The 14699-nt window shown below is 35.9% G+C and overlaps 1 protein-coding gene across 4 annotated transcripts in view; it reads right to left on the reverse strand.

Moving 5' to 3' along the window:
- The window catches only part of EMCN (endomucin), a 149445-nt gene that overhangs the window by 42818 nt on the left and 91928 nt on the right, over window positions 1–14699 (reverse strand). For 2 of the 4 annotated variants that reach the window (XM_074276734.1, XM_074276733.1), the window contains 2 exons: window positions 2109–2165; window positions 1455–1499 (listed from right to left, as the gene is read on the reverse strand). The exons of 1 other annotated variant lie outside the window; for it this stretch is intronic. In XM_074276734.1, the coding sequence (XP_074132835.1) occupies window positions 1455–1499; window positions 2109–2165 (102 nt within the window). The remainder of the gene's footprint in view (window positions 1–1454; window positions 1500–2108; window positions 2166–14699) is intronic. One more of the 4 variants, XM_074276735.1, reaches the window with a different exon arrangement.

Genomic DNA, 14699 nt, shown 5'->3' on the forward strand with positions numbered 1-14699 from the left:
CTATTTAAAACAAAGCAATATTCTTGAAATAATTTGTAGAATTTTTCTGTGAGCTTCTTTCTTAGAATGTGACAGTTTCTTTTGAACATTTATCATAATTTCTCATGGGTTTTTCTCAGTTAAGAGAAAAAAGTTCTGAAAAAAAGAGGGGCTTATATAATGAAGGGGAAAACACACACATATGTACATATGTATTTTCATATATATATGTATATTTATATGATATGTTCTTTTATGTGTATGCATGTAGTAGAAGAGAAACACAGCTTTTTCTATTCTTCTCTCATATTTTCCAAGTCTTAACTAGAACCGGCAAAAAAGATTTCCTCCCCACCAGAAAATGAGAATATCTAGTCAATTCATTACTTATGGTTGTTTACACTTCTTTTGTAAGGCTAGGTGCATGTAAGCCTTTAGATTGAATAAACTAAAATTAAAGTAAGGCCACTAGTGTTCATGATTAAACGAAAACATGCCTAAATTAACATGTATATTTGGATTTCACAGGAACCTTGTTGGAAAATAAAATCATTCCTCTCTTTCATGGGGCATGAAGGGTGGTATAATAGAGCACAGTGGATAGAGCCTGGAGCTAAGAAGACTGAGTTAAAATCTGGCCTCAGACATGTAATTTGTATGACCCTGGGCAAATCACTTATCTTCTGTCTCAGTTTTCTTGTATGTAATATGGGTATAATAATAGTACCTCCCTCCCATGGTGGTTGCTAGCATTAAATGAGGTATTTGTAAAGTGTTTAGAATAGAGCCTGACATATAGTAAGTACTACATATAAATGTTAGCTATTATTATTTAAAATTTTTTTTTTTTCAATTAAATTAGCAATTTATTGCCCCTCATTCTATGGAACAGAACTGCAATTCATGAATTTTCTAATTATTCTTACATGCATCAGACATTGGCTATTAACATTTAAATGTGCAAATTCTATGAACTCATATGTGCATTGAAGGAAAATAATTAGAAAGATTTTGTATATGTATGTATGTATTAAACTCAAGGTCTGTTAATGTTCCCTTGTACATGGTTTTTGGTGTTTGTACTCTATGGGGCATCTGTGTTCTGTCACATCAATTCAACCTTCATCCTTAGTAGTAATTGCAGTGCCCTAGGGTGAGAGACCAATGCAGATTGGATGCTTGTTAAGCTTTACCTCCCTCTGAGGAGATTCTCACAGCAGGGATGCTTAGATTGGTTTTATAATGGGGTCTTTGGTTCACCAAGGTTGGAGATAAGGCTACTAGGACTCTAATCACTCCCCTTATGCTGGACATACCAACACACACACACACACACACACACACACACACACACACACACACATACACACACACGTCTACTACCTTTTCCTGACTCCACTGCCTTTTTCCTCAGTCTGGCCTTTGACCACTAAAGAATTCTGAAGATTAAAGAATAAAGATTCATATTTACTCACTGGAATAAGAGGAGTTGGTCAGAAATGAGCTTGTGTTGCTAGAGTCTGTTAAAGAAAAAAGAGAGAGAGAGAGAGAGAGAGAGAGAGAGAGAGAGAGAGAGAGAGAGAGAGAGAGAGAGAGAGAGAAATTGTATATTAAGTTAACATAAATGTTTTCAGTGACAATTGTGGTTTCATAGCCTCATTTCATTATAATGTCCCATTTAAACTATTTTTGCAATAAAATTTGTTATCACTAAGGCTTCTCTTCCTTTTCCTCATCTCCACCCAGGGTCTGTGGCAGATAAAAATGCTCCTATAGGAGAACTATCTGTAGCTATTAGAAAATAATTGGGTCAGGAACCCTGCAAAGGCCAATGGCCAATTTTTTTTCTTACAGACTCAGAGACAGGCCCAGGAATTCTCCTGGGATTCCTGGGGAGAATGAATAGGAAATAATACTGAATTTGAGCTCTCTTGCTTGCCACTTAAATCACTCCCAATCACTGCAGGCAAACAGGAATATTTGGACAATAAAACTCAAGCAGAAAATTTCTTTTCCTTATGACATTTATATGGAATTGCAAATCACTCACATTTTAAAAATCTCATAGCTATATCAAGGAAAGGAAACAAGAAGGGGTCATAATTCCCATTCCAAACATAGACACAGACCTTTTGTGCTTCCCTGGTCCCTGATATAGGGTGTGGTAATCATTTCCAAAGTATTTTCTGTAGAAAGAAAATAAATTCAGAGTCAATGTATACTTCTTAGTTCATCTCTTTGCAAATTTAGTTTTGGGGGCAGATACCTATGAAGTCTACTTCTTGGGTTTAGTTATAATAGCTAGATTTTGACAATGACGATGACAATGACAATTACTATTATTACTATTATTACTACGGCTGTCGCTGCTGCTACTACTACTACTGCTACAATATTATTGAAACTGCTTCTATTACTATTATTGCTGTTATTACTGCTATTGTTGCTGTTACTACAACTGCTGGGGCTGCTGCTGCTGCTGCTGTTACTGTTACTGTTACTGCCACTGTTATTTTTAATTACTATTACTAGTACTGCATCTACAACTGTTGCTATTACTACTGCTGCTATTATTATTACTGCTGCTGCTACTACTCCTACTGCTATTGCTCCTATGGCTGCTGCTGCTACTGTTACCATTATTATTGCTTCTCCTACTATTACTATCATTGATACTGTTACTGCTGCTACTGCTACTATTATCATTGCTACTGCTACTGTTACCACTCCTATTATTACTATTTCTGTTGTTATTTTTACTATTTTCTACTGCTGCTATTATTATTATTATTATTAGTGCTGCTACTGCTACTGTTAAAATTACTATTGTTGCTGCTACTATTACTTCTTCTATTCCTACTAGTAGCTAACATTTATGTAGCATTTACTAAGTTCCAAGTGCTATGTTAGGATAGTAATAACAACAGAAGTACTTAAGACTTCATAGCTCACAAAGCATTTTATTTTACTTATCCTCCACAACCCTGTGAGACAGGAAGTACAAGCATTATTATCCCTATTATATAAGTAAGGAAACAACAATGCAACATCAATTTTTTAAAAATCAATCAAAAAAGTTATGTTCTTATGTGTCAAACATTGATTTTATACCATAGACATACAAAGACAAACATGAAATAGTATTTGTCCTTAAGAAGCTTATATTCTGCCATTACTGCAGTGCCCCAACTGGCAGATTTAGGATTCACATTGAATTCTGATTTCAATGTCATTAAATCCTGAGACCAGTGTCTTTGCACATTTATTAAAACCAAAAAAATCACTGGGTGGTGAGACCTTTTCATTTATTGTCAAATATTTTTGATGAAAAAGACCTCATAAGACTTTCAATTTTATATCTGTTTGGGGGTTTAAGGAGAAAAAGTTGAGAAATGAAGCTTCAGCTGAAAGATGTTGATAGAGAGGGGAACTCACTTTATTCACATTTTTTTCTAATAAAGATTAGCTTATATCAGGTGATCAGGTTTTATTAGAGGAGCTATTATGCTGGGAAATTTCAGCAGTCAACCAGAAACTACTGAATCTTAGGACACTAGAGCTAGCAAAGCAGCTCTCTGCCTTCAGGCAAACTCCTGTTAGGAATGAATTCTAACTTTATTTAATGTACAATTTGAAATTTCCTTGATTAAATTTAAGAAAATTCCTTTTGTGCCCCCCTTAGTGAAAATGGACAATTGTAACTTACAACCAGCTCCATGGTGCCCTATGAATTAAAAATTAAGGGTTTTTGACCCAGAAACCCCCCTTTTAAATTAAGCATGATAAATCTACCTTACTGGTAAGGAGATGTGATTGTGAATTCAACTTTACCAAGAGTTCCTATAATTGAAAATCAAAAATAGATCCAAAACATTCCTCATAGGGATGAATCTGTCTTATATAGCTCCTTCTATTTTCCAAGTGATTAGACTTCTTCACAAAATGGGGGTGATGATAATCTTAGTCTCCAAATACAATGATAGCTAATTAGTCAGTGCATATTAACAAAAGACCTATTATCTCTTAGGGATGTTAGAGCATTTACTTTCTCTTTTTCAGAAATGGGGGTGATATGTGTTCCCATGTCATTTCCCTATCTGTCTGTCAGCTACCTCCTCTAAACTATAATCTACTAGAGGACAGGATTTACATCTTCAGTTTCATCTGTGCTACGCATAATCCACAGTATTACAAATAATTAAATACTGACTAATTGATATAAATGAAAACTGCTACATAGACCACATTATCACATCAATGAGACCCCCCTCTGACTTGCTATGTGTATTGGCCCTTTCTCTCTGTGCCACCCACATTCTGGCACACAGTACACTCCTGTGCATGTTTGACATCTGTGGGGGAAGAATACTGTTTAGAGCCTGAATCCTTCTTGCCATGCAAAAGATCTGTGGGAGGAAGCTAGATATATGCCCATAAGAACAAAGAAAAATGTCAGGCTAGTGCGCCAAGCAGGCAGAAAGAGAGAATAATAATTGAAAAAGCAAGAACTAACTGAAATTTCTGCACTTTTCATTGTTGTTTCCAGAGTCAAATGTCTTAGGGAGAGATGAATGCTCTCTAAGCTGTGTTTGGAGAGAACAAAATGGCTGATTACATTAATCGACGGTACAAATCCTCAGGGTTAACTTTCAGGACCCCAATGTATTACCTTTAGTAATAATGTGAATTTGAATCACACATCAAAATCTAAACAAATTTAGTACTAGCTCATATCCAAGTTGGATAACAGTTCTAACACTGAGGATAGAAGGTTGAACATATATCTCCATGCTCTTGTTTGCATTTCTTTTTTTTTTTTTAAGTATGACCACTGGAAGTTGTTGTTCTAGAGGGAAGGAAATAGAGCCAAGTCTTATAAAAAGGGGAAACCAATTTCAGAGAAAGAAAATTTGCATTTTGAGCACTTTACCTGGATCTTCCTAGTAGACAGAATCATAACATCCTCTTAATGGGAAATAGTTACACATGAATTATCTTTGTGTCTTATTGTCAAGCCATAACTAAAATGAGAAAGATAGGACTTTGTTCCAGATACTAGCTTATGGGAGATAATACCTCTATGATGTGATGCTGAAAGAACCATTGTTCTATTTAGTCCTTGACTCGCCCAAAATCTCCTCAGTGGTTGTAGGATGAGAATGAGAATGAGAATGAGAGGAAAGATAGATCCCAGGCCCAGCAGACAGAATTATGTTATGCTTTTAATGTCAAGTAGAGATGCACCTTGACTATTTTAGTATCTTATTATAGAGTCATAAAAATCAGATAGGATGGAATAAGGCTTTTCTCTAGGTGCCAATACCTAGAAGGCTTATGGTATCACCTTGCGATGGTCTAAGAGCTATTATGCTCTCACTTCATTTTATTTCTGTTGGTCAATACTAAATATATATTTATTAACCACTTATTATATATCAGGCAGTATTATAAATTTTGGAATTATGAAAAAAGTAAGAAATAGTTCCTGTTATCAAAACGCATACATTACAATTAAGGAGACAATATGTAAAAAACCTGGCAAATACTACATAGATATATACATAAATATGATATGTGCACTGTTAGATAAATTAGATTAGATGGAAATTAATTTGAGAATAGCAGGCTCTCCCTGATGAAGGGACCAGGATATACTACCTACAATATGAGAGATTTTAGCTGAAGCTTGAGGGAATTAAGAGACACTGGGAAATGGATATGAAAGGAAAACACATTTCATACATACAATCAGTGCAAAAATGTAGAAACAGGAAATGGAGTATCATGTGTAGGGAATAACAAGTAATTAGATTGGGGAATTTGTGGGAAAGGATAAAGTATGGCAAGATTGGAAAAATAGAAATGGAATGCTTATGAAAAGGAGGCATTCATATCAGATCCTAAGGGAACATGGAATCACTGGGGCTCATTAAATAAGGGAGGTAGCCCTGGTCAGATCTATGCTTTAGAAAAATTGTTGCTCTCTTTATCCCACATTTCTCCTCACTTCAACCTATCTTCTACTCAGCTTCCAAGATAATATAGCTAGCATAGACACTAAGCTCAAGTGAAGATTTTTTTCTTTTTCTTTTCTTTTTTAGGAGACATAACTGATTTTGTGGGTAGAAGGGAAGGAGCCAATAGAAAGGGAGAGTTTAATGATAGGGATTATAGTGAGATGATCTGCTAGAGATTATGGGAGGGGATGGGATCTAAGATGTATGTGGGTGGGGCAGCTAGGTGGCACAGTGAACAGCCCTGAAGTCTGGAGGAATTGAGTTCAAATTTGACCTCAGGCACTTAACACTTCCTAGCTGTGTGACCCTAGTTAAGTCACCTAACCCCAATTGCCTCAGAGAAAAAAATAAAAAAAAAGATATATGTGGGGGTTGGGGAAGGGAAGAAAAAGGCAAGGAAAGAGGCACTTTTTCACCTGAGATGAGAATGAAACAGCAAATAGTGATGGAAGACATTTGAAGGACATAACATGAGGAAGAGAGGAGAAGGGGCAGTTCTTAGTGAATGGTTTCCAGTTTTAAAAATTGAAATATGAGGCAGGTGGTAGAGGTAAGATGAAGGAGTGAAAGGAAGCAATATAACCAATTTCCCCTTCACAAATTTCTCCAACAGATTTAGAAAATGCATCAGACTGAATCCTGATGGAAAAATACAGAAAAAAATCACAGTGAATCATTTGTCCCAACCAATTCAGTAATGGGAGACAGACAAGAAAGTCTATGGAAACTGAGGAAATGTTGGACAAAAAAAGAATACTGTATGGGGTACTGCAGAACTAATGCAGAGATTGGACACTGGAGCATGAAGAAGCCCTAGATCCACACTGGGACTCTTACATATCCATACTAAGCCATTGTGATGGAGACCTGTGCAAACTGGCAGCAGTACTGGCCACAATACAGTTCTTAGTCACATAGCCAGGTTGGAGCAAAAAGGGAGCTTATATAAGGAAGTACCATTCCATGATGGGGGTAGTGGTGTCTTGAATTGTATTTGGAGAAAAGAGGAAGTTTAGAAGCCAGCAGTGTGGCTCAAAACTCAAATGCAAAGCAAGATCTTATTTCCAACTTCTAGGTCTATAGTAGAATAACTAAAATAAGAATCCCAGATGAGAGTGGAACCTACAATTCTTGAGGTCTGAATCAACAGAGCTTTTGAATTGGCTGATGGAGATGGCGTCTGGCACCAGTCTATTCTTGTATAGACTTAAACTCAAGTCAGAAACTTGAGCTTCAGCTGGGAGGCAACAATCAGATTTTGCCCTGCTTCCGAGCATTTTGGGAACAATGAAAACTTTCAGATCCCCAGCCTGTCCTGAAACTCTAGAATAAATAATACTCAATAATCCCATGAAAATATCAACAAATCAGCCTATTCCTTACCTCCAGAAATGTGGTAGTTTGAAGCCAAGAAATAGTCTGGGAAAATGGGCAAATCAAAAAAGAACTCTGCTACAATGAGCTGTTATGGTATCAGGGATATTTAAAACATGTAATGCAAAAAAGAATGATTCCATTCTACAAGTAAACTTATTTATAAGCAAAATTTCAAAGATTAGAAATAGCTTGAGCATAAACTCAACTAGAATTATTAGAAGATATTTAAAAAGAGAATTAAAATATTTGTTTAAAGAAAATGAGAGTGTTTGAGAAAAAAAATTAGAAATGAGAGCTGTGGAAGAAAGAACTGAAATGGTATCAATAGTTTGAGACAAAAGTACAAAACTTGCCCAAACAACAAAGTCAATGAAAATTAAAATGGATCAAATAAATGCTGATATTTGTATGAGGAAACAACAAATATGAAAACAAAATTAAAAGACTGAAAAAAATAGAAGATGTAAAGTATCTCATAGCAGAAACAACTGATTGGAAAACAAATCAAGGAGAAAAAAAATTAAGAATCCTTGAACTACCTAAAAGTCTCTTTAAAAAAAAAAACAAAACAAAAACAAAACTCCTAGACATTATATTTCAAGAAACTTAAAAAACAAAACAAAAAAAAAAAAAAAAAAAAAAAACCAAAAAAACTTTTCAGATCTCTTAAAATCACAGGACAAAGTAGAAATAGACACCAGATGCATCCCAAAAGAGACCCCAAAATGAGAACTCTCAAGAACACCATGGTTAAAATCCAGAACTTTAAGATAAAAGAAAAAAAAAAATACTACAAACAGAAAGAATTCAAGTATCAAGGAGCCACAGTAGGGACCACACACAATTTAGTAGCTACTATTATAAAAGAATGTAGAACTTGAAAAGCCATATTACAGAAGGCAAAGAATATATGCTCACAGATAAGAATATTGACCCAGCAAAACTGCATATAATGTTGCAGGAGAAAAATGTATCTTTAATTGAAAAAGAGACCTTCTAAGCATTCCTAATAAAAAGACCAGAGCTTCTTAGAAACTCTGAAGTTGAAACATGTGGGTGAAGAGAAACATTAAAAGGTAAATAATGAGTAATGATAAAGGATTAATCAAGGATGAACTACTTGCATTTTAATATGGAAAGATGAGGCACATGTTGCCATTGATCTCTATCATCCCCAAGGTTCATAGAAGGAGTTCAATTGTCAGGGCCTGGGAGGAATTCTGTTATACCTTGATGATATTTAAAAAAACAATAGAAAAAGAAGACAGATACCCTGGGATGGAGAAAGGAGGGGAAAGGAAGATTAGGGGAAATTATCTCATATAATCAGGCTTCACAAGCAGAAAAATACAAATAAGGAAGACATGAAATGAGGAAATGAAGTGGTTGACATTTGAACCTTAACCTCCTCTGAACTGGTTAAAAGAAGGAAAAATATACACCACATACATATGTGCATATGCACACACACAAATTAAGTACAGAAATATACTCAACACAGAGAGAAAGTGGAAAGGGATAAAGGGGGCAGGGGAAATTAGAAGGAAAGCAGATTGGGGAGAGATTAGTTTAAACAAAACATATGCTCAAAAATATAGCTCTTCAAGTTGGAAAAGAATGGGAATCTGAGAGTGTGACATATATTGGGTAATATATTGGGATGAGCAAGTTATAGTATATAAGTATGATGAAATAGTACCATGCTGAACTTGTATCAATTTAGTGATCAAACAGGATTCCTGAGAATAAATGAAGAAATATGTTACTCCTACCTGATAGAAAAACAAAGGACTTGGAATGCATAATGACACATATTTTTTAGGACATGAATGATATGAGGAATTTGTTATGATTGAATACATACATTTTCTATGGTGAGAAGGTAGATTTGGATTTTGGTTGATTAAAACTATGTGTATATATATGTATGCATGCACAAACAGATACACATATATAAACATTTATATAAGTATAAATGCACACACACACACATACACAGAAACACGTATGTATTTCAGGAGCTCTGATCAACACAGTGATTTGATCAGGCACATTTCTTGAAGACTCATGACGCAAAAAGTTGCTTGTTTCTGACAAATAGGTGAGGAAATCAGAACATTGAGATATACACACATACACACACACACATAAAACACTGGAATGTGAGAAATTTTATTTTGCTTTCTTGTACTATAACAAGGATTTTGCATGTCTTACTTTTTCTCAATGGGTGATAGGGGGAAAGAAGTGAGAGGGAAAGAAGGCTGATCTTTGTTTAAAAATGAAATGAGGGGGCAGCTAGGTGGTGTAGTGCATTGAGCACCAGCCCTGAATTCAGGGGGACCCGAGTCCAAATCTGGTCTCAGACACTTAACACTTCCTAGTTGTGTGACCCTGGGCAAGTCACTTAACCCCAGCCTCAAAAAAAATGAAATGAAATTGCACACTTAAAAAAGAATGAGACAAGGTTCTCAGCTGACAATATCAGGGAGAAGATGTGGTAGGAGGTCAGAGGAGAGGTGAGAAGATATGAAATATTTGCCATGGAGAATGAGACAGTGAATCAATTAGAATGTAGTTAAATTTTACTGTGTGGCATTGGGGGCCCAGTTCAAATTAAATACCATAAATTCATAATGGATCTATTCAGAAGAATTTCATTATTTCTTCCACCTCTAACATATAAATAGGAAGGAGGCAGATGGAGGGTGATTCTAGGTAAAACTTAGCAAGATATGACCAGTTTGATAGAACATGAAAACAAGTGAATTGATGGTAATAGTGTAGAATTAAGTTTATTCACTAAAGGATTGAGTTATGGAAGAGGGAAATGTGGAGCTAGAGCAGGAGTGTTAGCTTGGAAAAGAACAGAGAGATAGAGGAAATGAAGGTCATGATGAGAATGAAGAACAGGTTAGGAATCATAAGGCACTGAGAAAGATGAAAGGCTAAAAAAAATCAGATGCAGGAATTACAAAGTTTGTGAATGGGGGCATGAAACACTTAAGAATGACGAAAAAATCAAATATATAAAATTGAGGTGGAATGCAAGAGATCATGTTAATAAAATAGATTGAGGAATTGGGAATTTAGGGAGTCAGGGAGCAGCAATATAGAGCAGACTCTTACTATAAGGACAAAGGTTGGGGAGGGAAGAAAGACTATGAGTCAAATATTCAGCTTACTGAGGAAAAGAGAAAAGTATCAATAGATAATAGCAACCAGAGTTTGAATTGTTTGGAGAGGTTATTTAGTTAGGGGGCTATAAAATGAGTTTAGAATTGGCAATTGGGAACAAGAAGTATTATTACTCTTCTACCACAACCTGTGATTCAGAGAGTATGAAACGAAGTAGAATTAGTTTTGAAATAGGAAATATTCAACAAGAGTGATCCAGATCTTAGTGAGAAGCAAAAGATGAAAGGAAGTTTGTCGATTATAGGACAGTCATTTTGGGGGGAAGGGGCTTAGTAGCAAATGCCAGCAGATCTAATGTAAGGTACAGAATGGAGGTGGATGAAGTAGATAAGAGCAAGAAAATAGTCAGGAATGGGGAATAGAATTTACAATATGATACCTATTGGGGTAATCAAGTTGTGGTGGAAGTGTGATAATACTTGCTTCCAACTGCCAATTCCAAACTCCCTCTATAGTCTCTTCACTAAGTAATCTCTCCAAACAATTCAGACCCTGGTGGCTATTTGCCTGTGTCTCAACTCTCTCTCCTAGACAAATTTAAGCAGGCTCTCTATTACTCCCACTATCAAATATAAAATTCTCCATTTTGTGTAGAGGGCTGCAGATAGTGGGAGAACTCTGGGTAAGGTATAAGATCCTTTAGCCCAGAGGGAACCTGCTGACAATGTCTAGTTTGGCTCTCCATCTCCCTTTGGTGCCTCTCAGCCTTCCTGAGAAGTCAAAGGGGGTGTGACCACCTGTGTTCTACTTGAAGCAAGGGATACTTAAGGTAAAGAGAGACATTTACCTGCTATTGATATCAATAGCAGGGTGCTTATAGATAACACTTGCACAGCATGCGGTGGTAATGTGAAGATGTAATGCTTCTATAGTTCGTACATGCTCAGTGTACTGTAATGATGTAATCATACTAAGGTATTTAGGGACTGAGAGGACTTGAAATAAACAGACTCCATCTTTGACCATCCTCCTGAGTCTCCTGCCCTCTTCACTCCTCCACTGGTCCCAAGGTCCTCCAGAGAGCTAGTCTGGACTGTATATTTTTGGCACCCTGGTGTGGGGATTCTAGAAAGTAGAGTTCATTTTGGCACCCCAATTTGGGGGTTCTAGAAAACACACTACAATTTTGCCCATTATAACCTTTATTATATATTCCTACTTTCCTTTAAAGGTTATGTCAGCTCTGGGGGTTGTCTTCACTGCCCCACCTGTGTGTTTAGCAAAAACAAAGTAGAGCCAATACAGGGGGGTCTTGAAAAGATATTCTTGACTTCTTTGATAGGATAACACAAAGAAAAGTAGCTGAATAAACCTTAGAGGGAAAACGTTCCTATTGCATTTAGTTTACTGGATAATGTAGCCCACTCAAACAAACCAGTAAAATTAGAGAAAACTATTCATTTTATTTTCCTTTTTAGTCCACCTAAGTGAAAATCTCAAAGGATTACAGAGCTCACTCTTAAACAAAGGGATAGTATCCAAGATTACAGAGATAATCAAAATATATAGAGTGAGTTTATCTCCAAAGAATGAAAGTTGTGCCTCACCCAAAAGGCAGTGAAGAAGCCTTTGGGCATGTGAGCAGTTTTTAGATGAGGGCTGGAATCCATTGTTTGTTGTTCCTCCTTTGTTCTCAAAGAGGACAGATGACTTCGAGAGGATGTTGTTTTGACTTGCATGTGAATTGTATTTAAGTGAAACAGAGCAGTACAAAGCCTTACTCTGTTCTACAGAATTATTAGAGTCCTTTGGCTAACAAGTATGGCAATAGTCTGGTAAGGTCCGGAATCAAGTTAGGGTAAGAGTAGGGCTGGAAAAGCAGGCCTGCTGGACCAGCTCAGCTGATTTACAGATTGATTCTCAATGTAATCAGGCTTTGGAGAGATGAATTTTCCATTACATTTTATTATTAAAATATTCAGCTATCCACCTAGCTAGCTGTTATTTGGTAGCAATAATATCACAGCAATAATATCTGCCAATTCTATAGAACTTTAAAGTTGACAAGGCATATTATATTCATCATTTCCTTTGATCACAGAAGAAATAGCAGGTTTTATTATCCTCATTTTATAGGAGAGGAAATGAAGACTCAGAGAAAAGTGACTCACTAAGATATTGCTATCTTCTTAATTCTCAGCCTTATTTTGAATGGAAGAGGCATGATGTGGTAAAGATAGAAATGAGTTTGGAGTAAAAGACCTGAGATGAAGTCCCAGCTATGCTACTCCCCATTTCTATGACTTAGAAAAAGTTATTTAGTTTTTTTTGGACTAAACAGGGAAAGATCAGTGTAGAGTCACAGTGTAGAGTTTAGAGTAAGTCAAGGAATTTGGATTCAAATCCTGCTCTTATGCTTATCTATTGATTTTCAGAGAGTCATTTAACATCTCAAAAACCTCATTTTTCTTTTCTAGTAAAATGAAGAGATGGGACTAGAGGGTCTCCTGTGATTACAAATTCAATACTCAAAAACCTGGAGTAATTCCCCATAAATACAAACTCCTTAATCTAACATTTACAATGCTTCACAATTTGGATCTAGTTGAATTATCAAATTAAACAGAAATTTATGAAGTACCTAATATACTTTTCCAAACACTCATTGCTTAATGGTTAGCATACTGACACCCACCAGTACTCTCTCTATTCCAATGATTCTAAACCTTGAACTATTATTGTATAAAACTGATGCTTCATTCTCCATTATTTGCTCTTTTTCTCCCATTTCCTTCAACTTTATTCTCTGCCATGTCCCAGTCCAAGGTTGCATACATCCTGTCCACTGGGAGTCTCTGGACTACTTGTTTTCATCTTACACATTTTCCTGCATAATTTTTTCTACATTCTGAATCTCAATAAAACTTGGCTTCCTGTTAATGACATTACATCTCTAGCCACTTTTTCTAGCATTAGTTTTATTTTCACTCACTCATACACTATTTCTCTCTCTCTCTCTCTCTTTCTCTCTCTCTCTCTCTCTCTCTCTCTCTCTCTCTCTCTCTCTCTCTCTCTCTCTTTTTCTCTCTCTCATCATCTCTCTCTCCCCACTCATCTCATCAGGGCCTTTGTGATTATGATTCTCAGATCATTTATCTAACCCTAACATCTGTCCTAATTCCTATCCACTTTCTCTATTTATTGATATTTCAACTGTAGGTCACATTGTACTTTAGGCTGACTTCCCAATGCCAATAATAAACTTTTAAACTTTTTTTTATCAGTCTAGCTTTTCAGGTTCATCAATTCCTTTACAAAGGACTTCTGCACCACCAGAAGGGGGTTCCCACAACTCCTTACCCTGTGCATCAACAGTAAATCTCTGAAATTTTATACTTTGAATTCCTTTCCAATAGTGTAACAGTTTTGGAGGAGAAAAAGAGAGGCTGTTGACTTTGCACAGCCCTCTCTCACTTAAATTCAGTTAATTTGCAAATCATGATAACAACACATCATCACCAACAACAACCAACAACATCTCAACAACACAAAGTTTTATGAACCTTTAAACTCTTGGAGTAGTAGTATTTTCAGTTTATAGCAGTCACTTATATTCTAGAAAGAATGAATTTTGAAGTCCTTTTCTGAGAGCAGGTATTGATAGGAGAAATAGGGGAGAATAAATAGGCATCTGAGGAATCAACCAATGTAAATTGAAAAGGAGAAGGCACAGTGAGACTAGCAGCTATGTTGATACAAACTGGTCTCATTGATTACTGTTCTTTGCTTTTTAAGTATTTGTCCTTTAGAAAGGGCACCAATAAAGGATATGGCAAAATCAGAAAGCTGATTGATTTGTATGACTTTGTAATCACATATTCACTGTGACCTCATTTTACAGCTATTTTAAAGACCATTTAGAAACAAAGCTCAACAAGCTCCTTCATATAGATACCCTGGGATAATCCTCAGGGTTAACTTGCTGTTCTTCATGGCTACAAAAATGTGTAGCTTCTCACTGTTTAGAAAAAAAAATGAAATTCACTTCATTCTTAAATTACTACATACTACATACATACTACATACATCTACTATAGATGTAGCTTAAAAGAAAAGAAGCTAGTTTGTAGTTTTGGTCAGACAAGTAAACTGGAGATTCTGAACATTCTTTTCTTTTGTTAAGGGAAT

Source organism: Sminthopsis crassicaudata, chromosome 6, assembly GCF_048593235.1.
Source record: "Sminthopsis crassicaudata isolate SCR6 chromosome 6, ASM4859323v1, whole genome shotgun sequence".
NCBI lineage: Eukaryota > Metazoa > Chordata > Mammalia > Dasyuromorphia > Dasyuridae > Sminthopsis > Sminthopsis crassicaudata.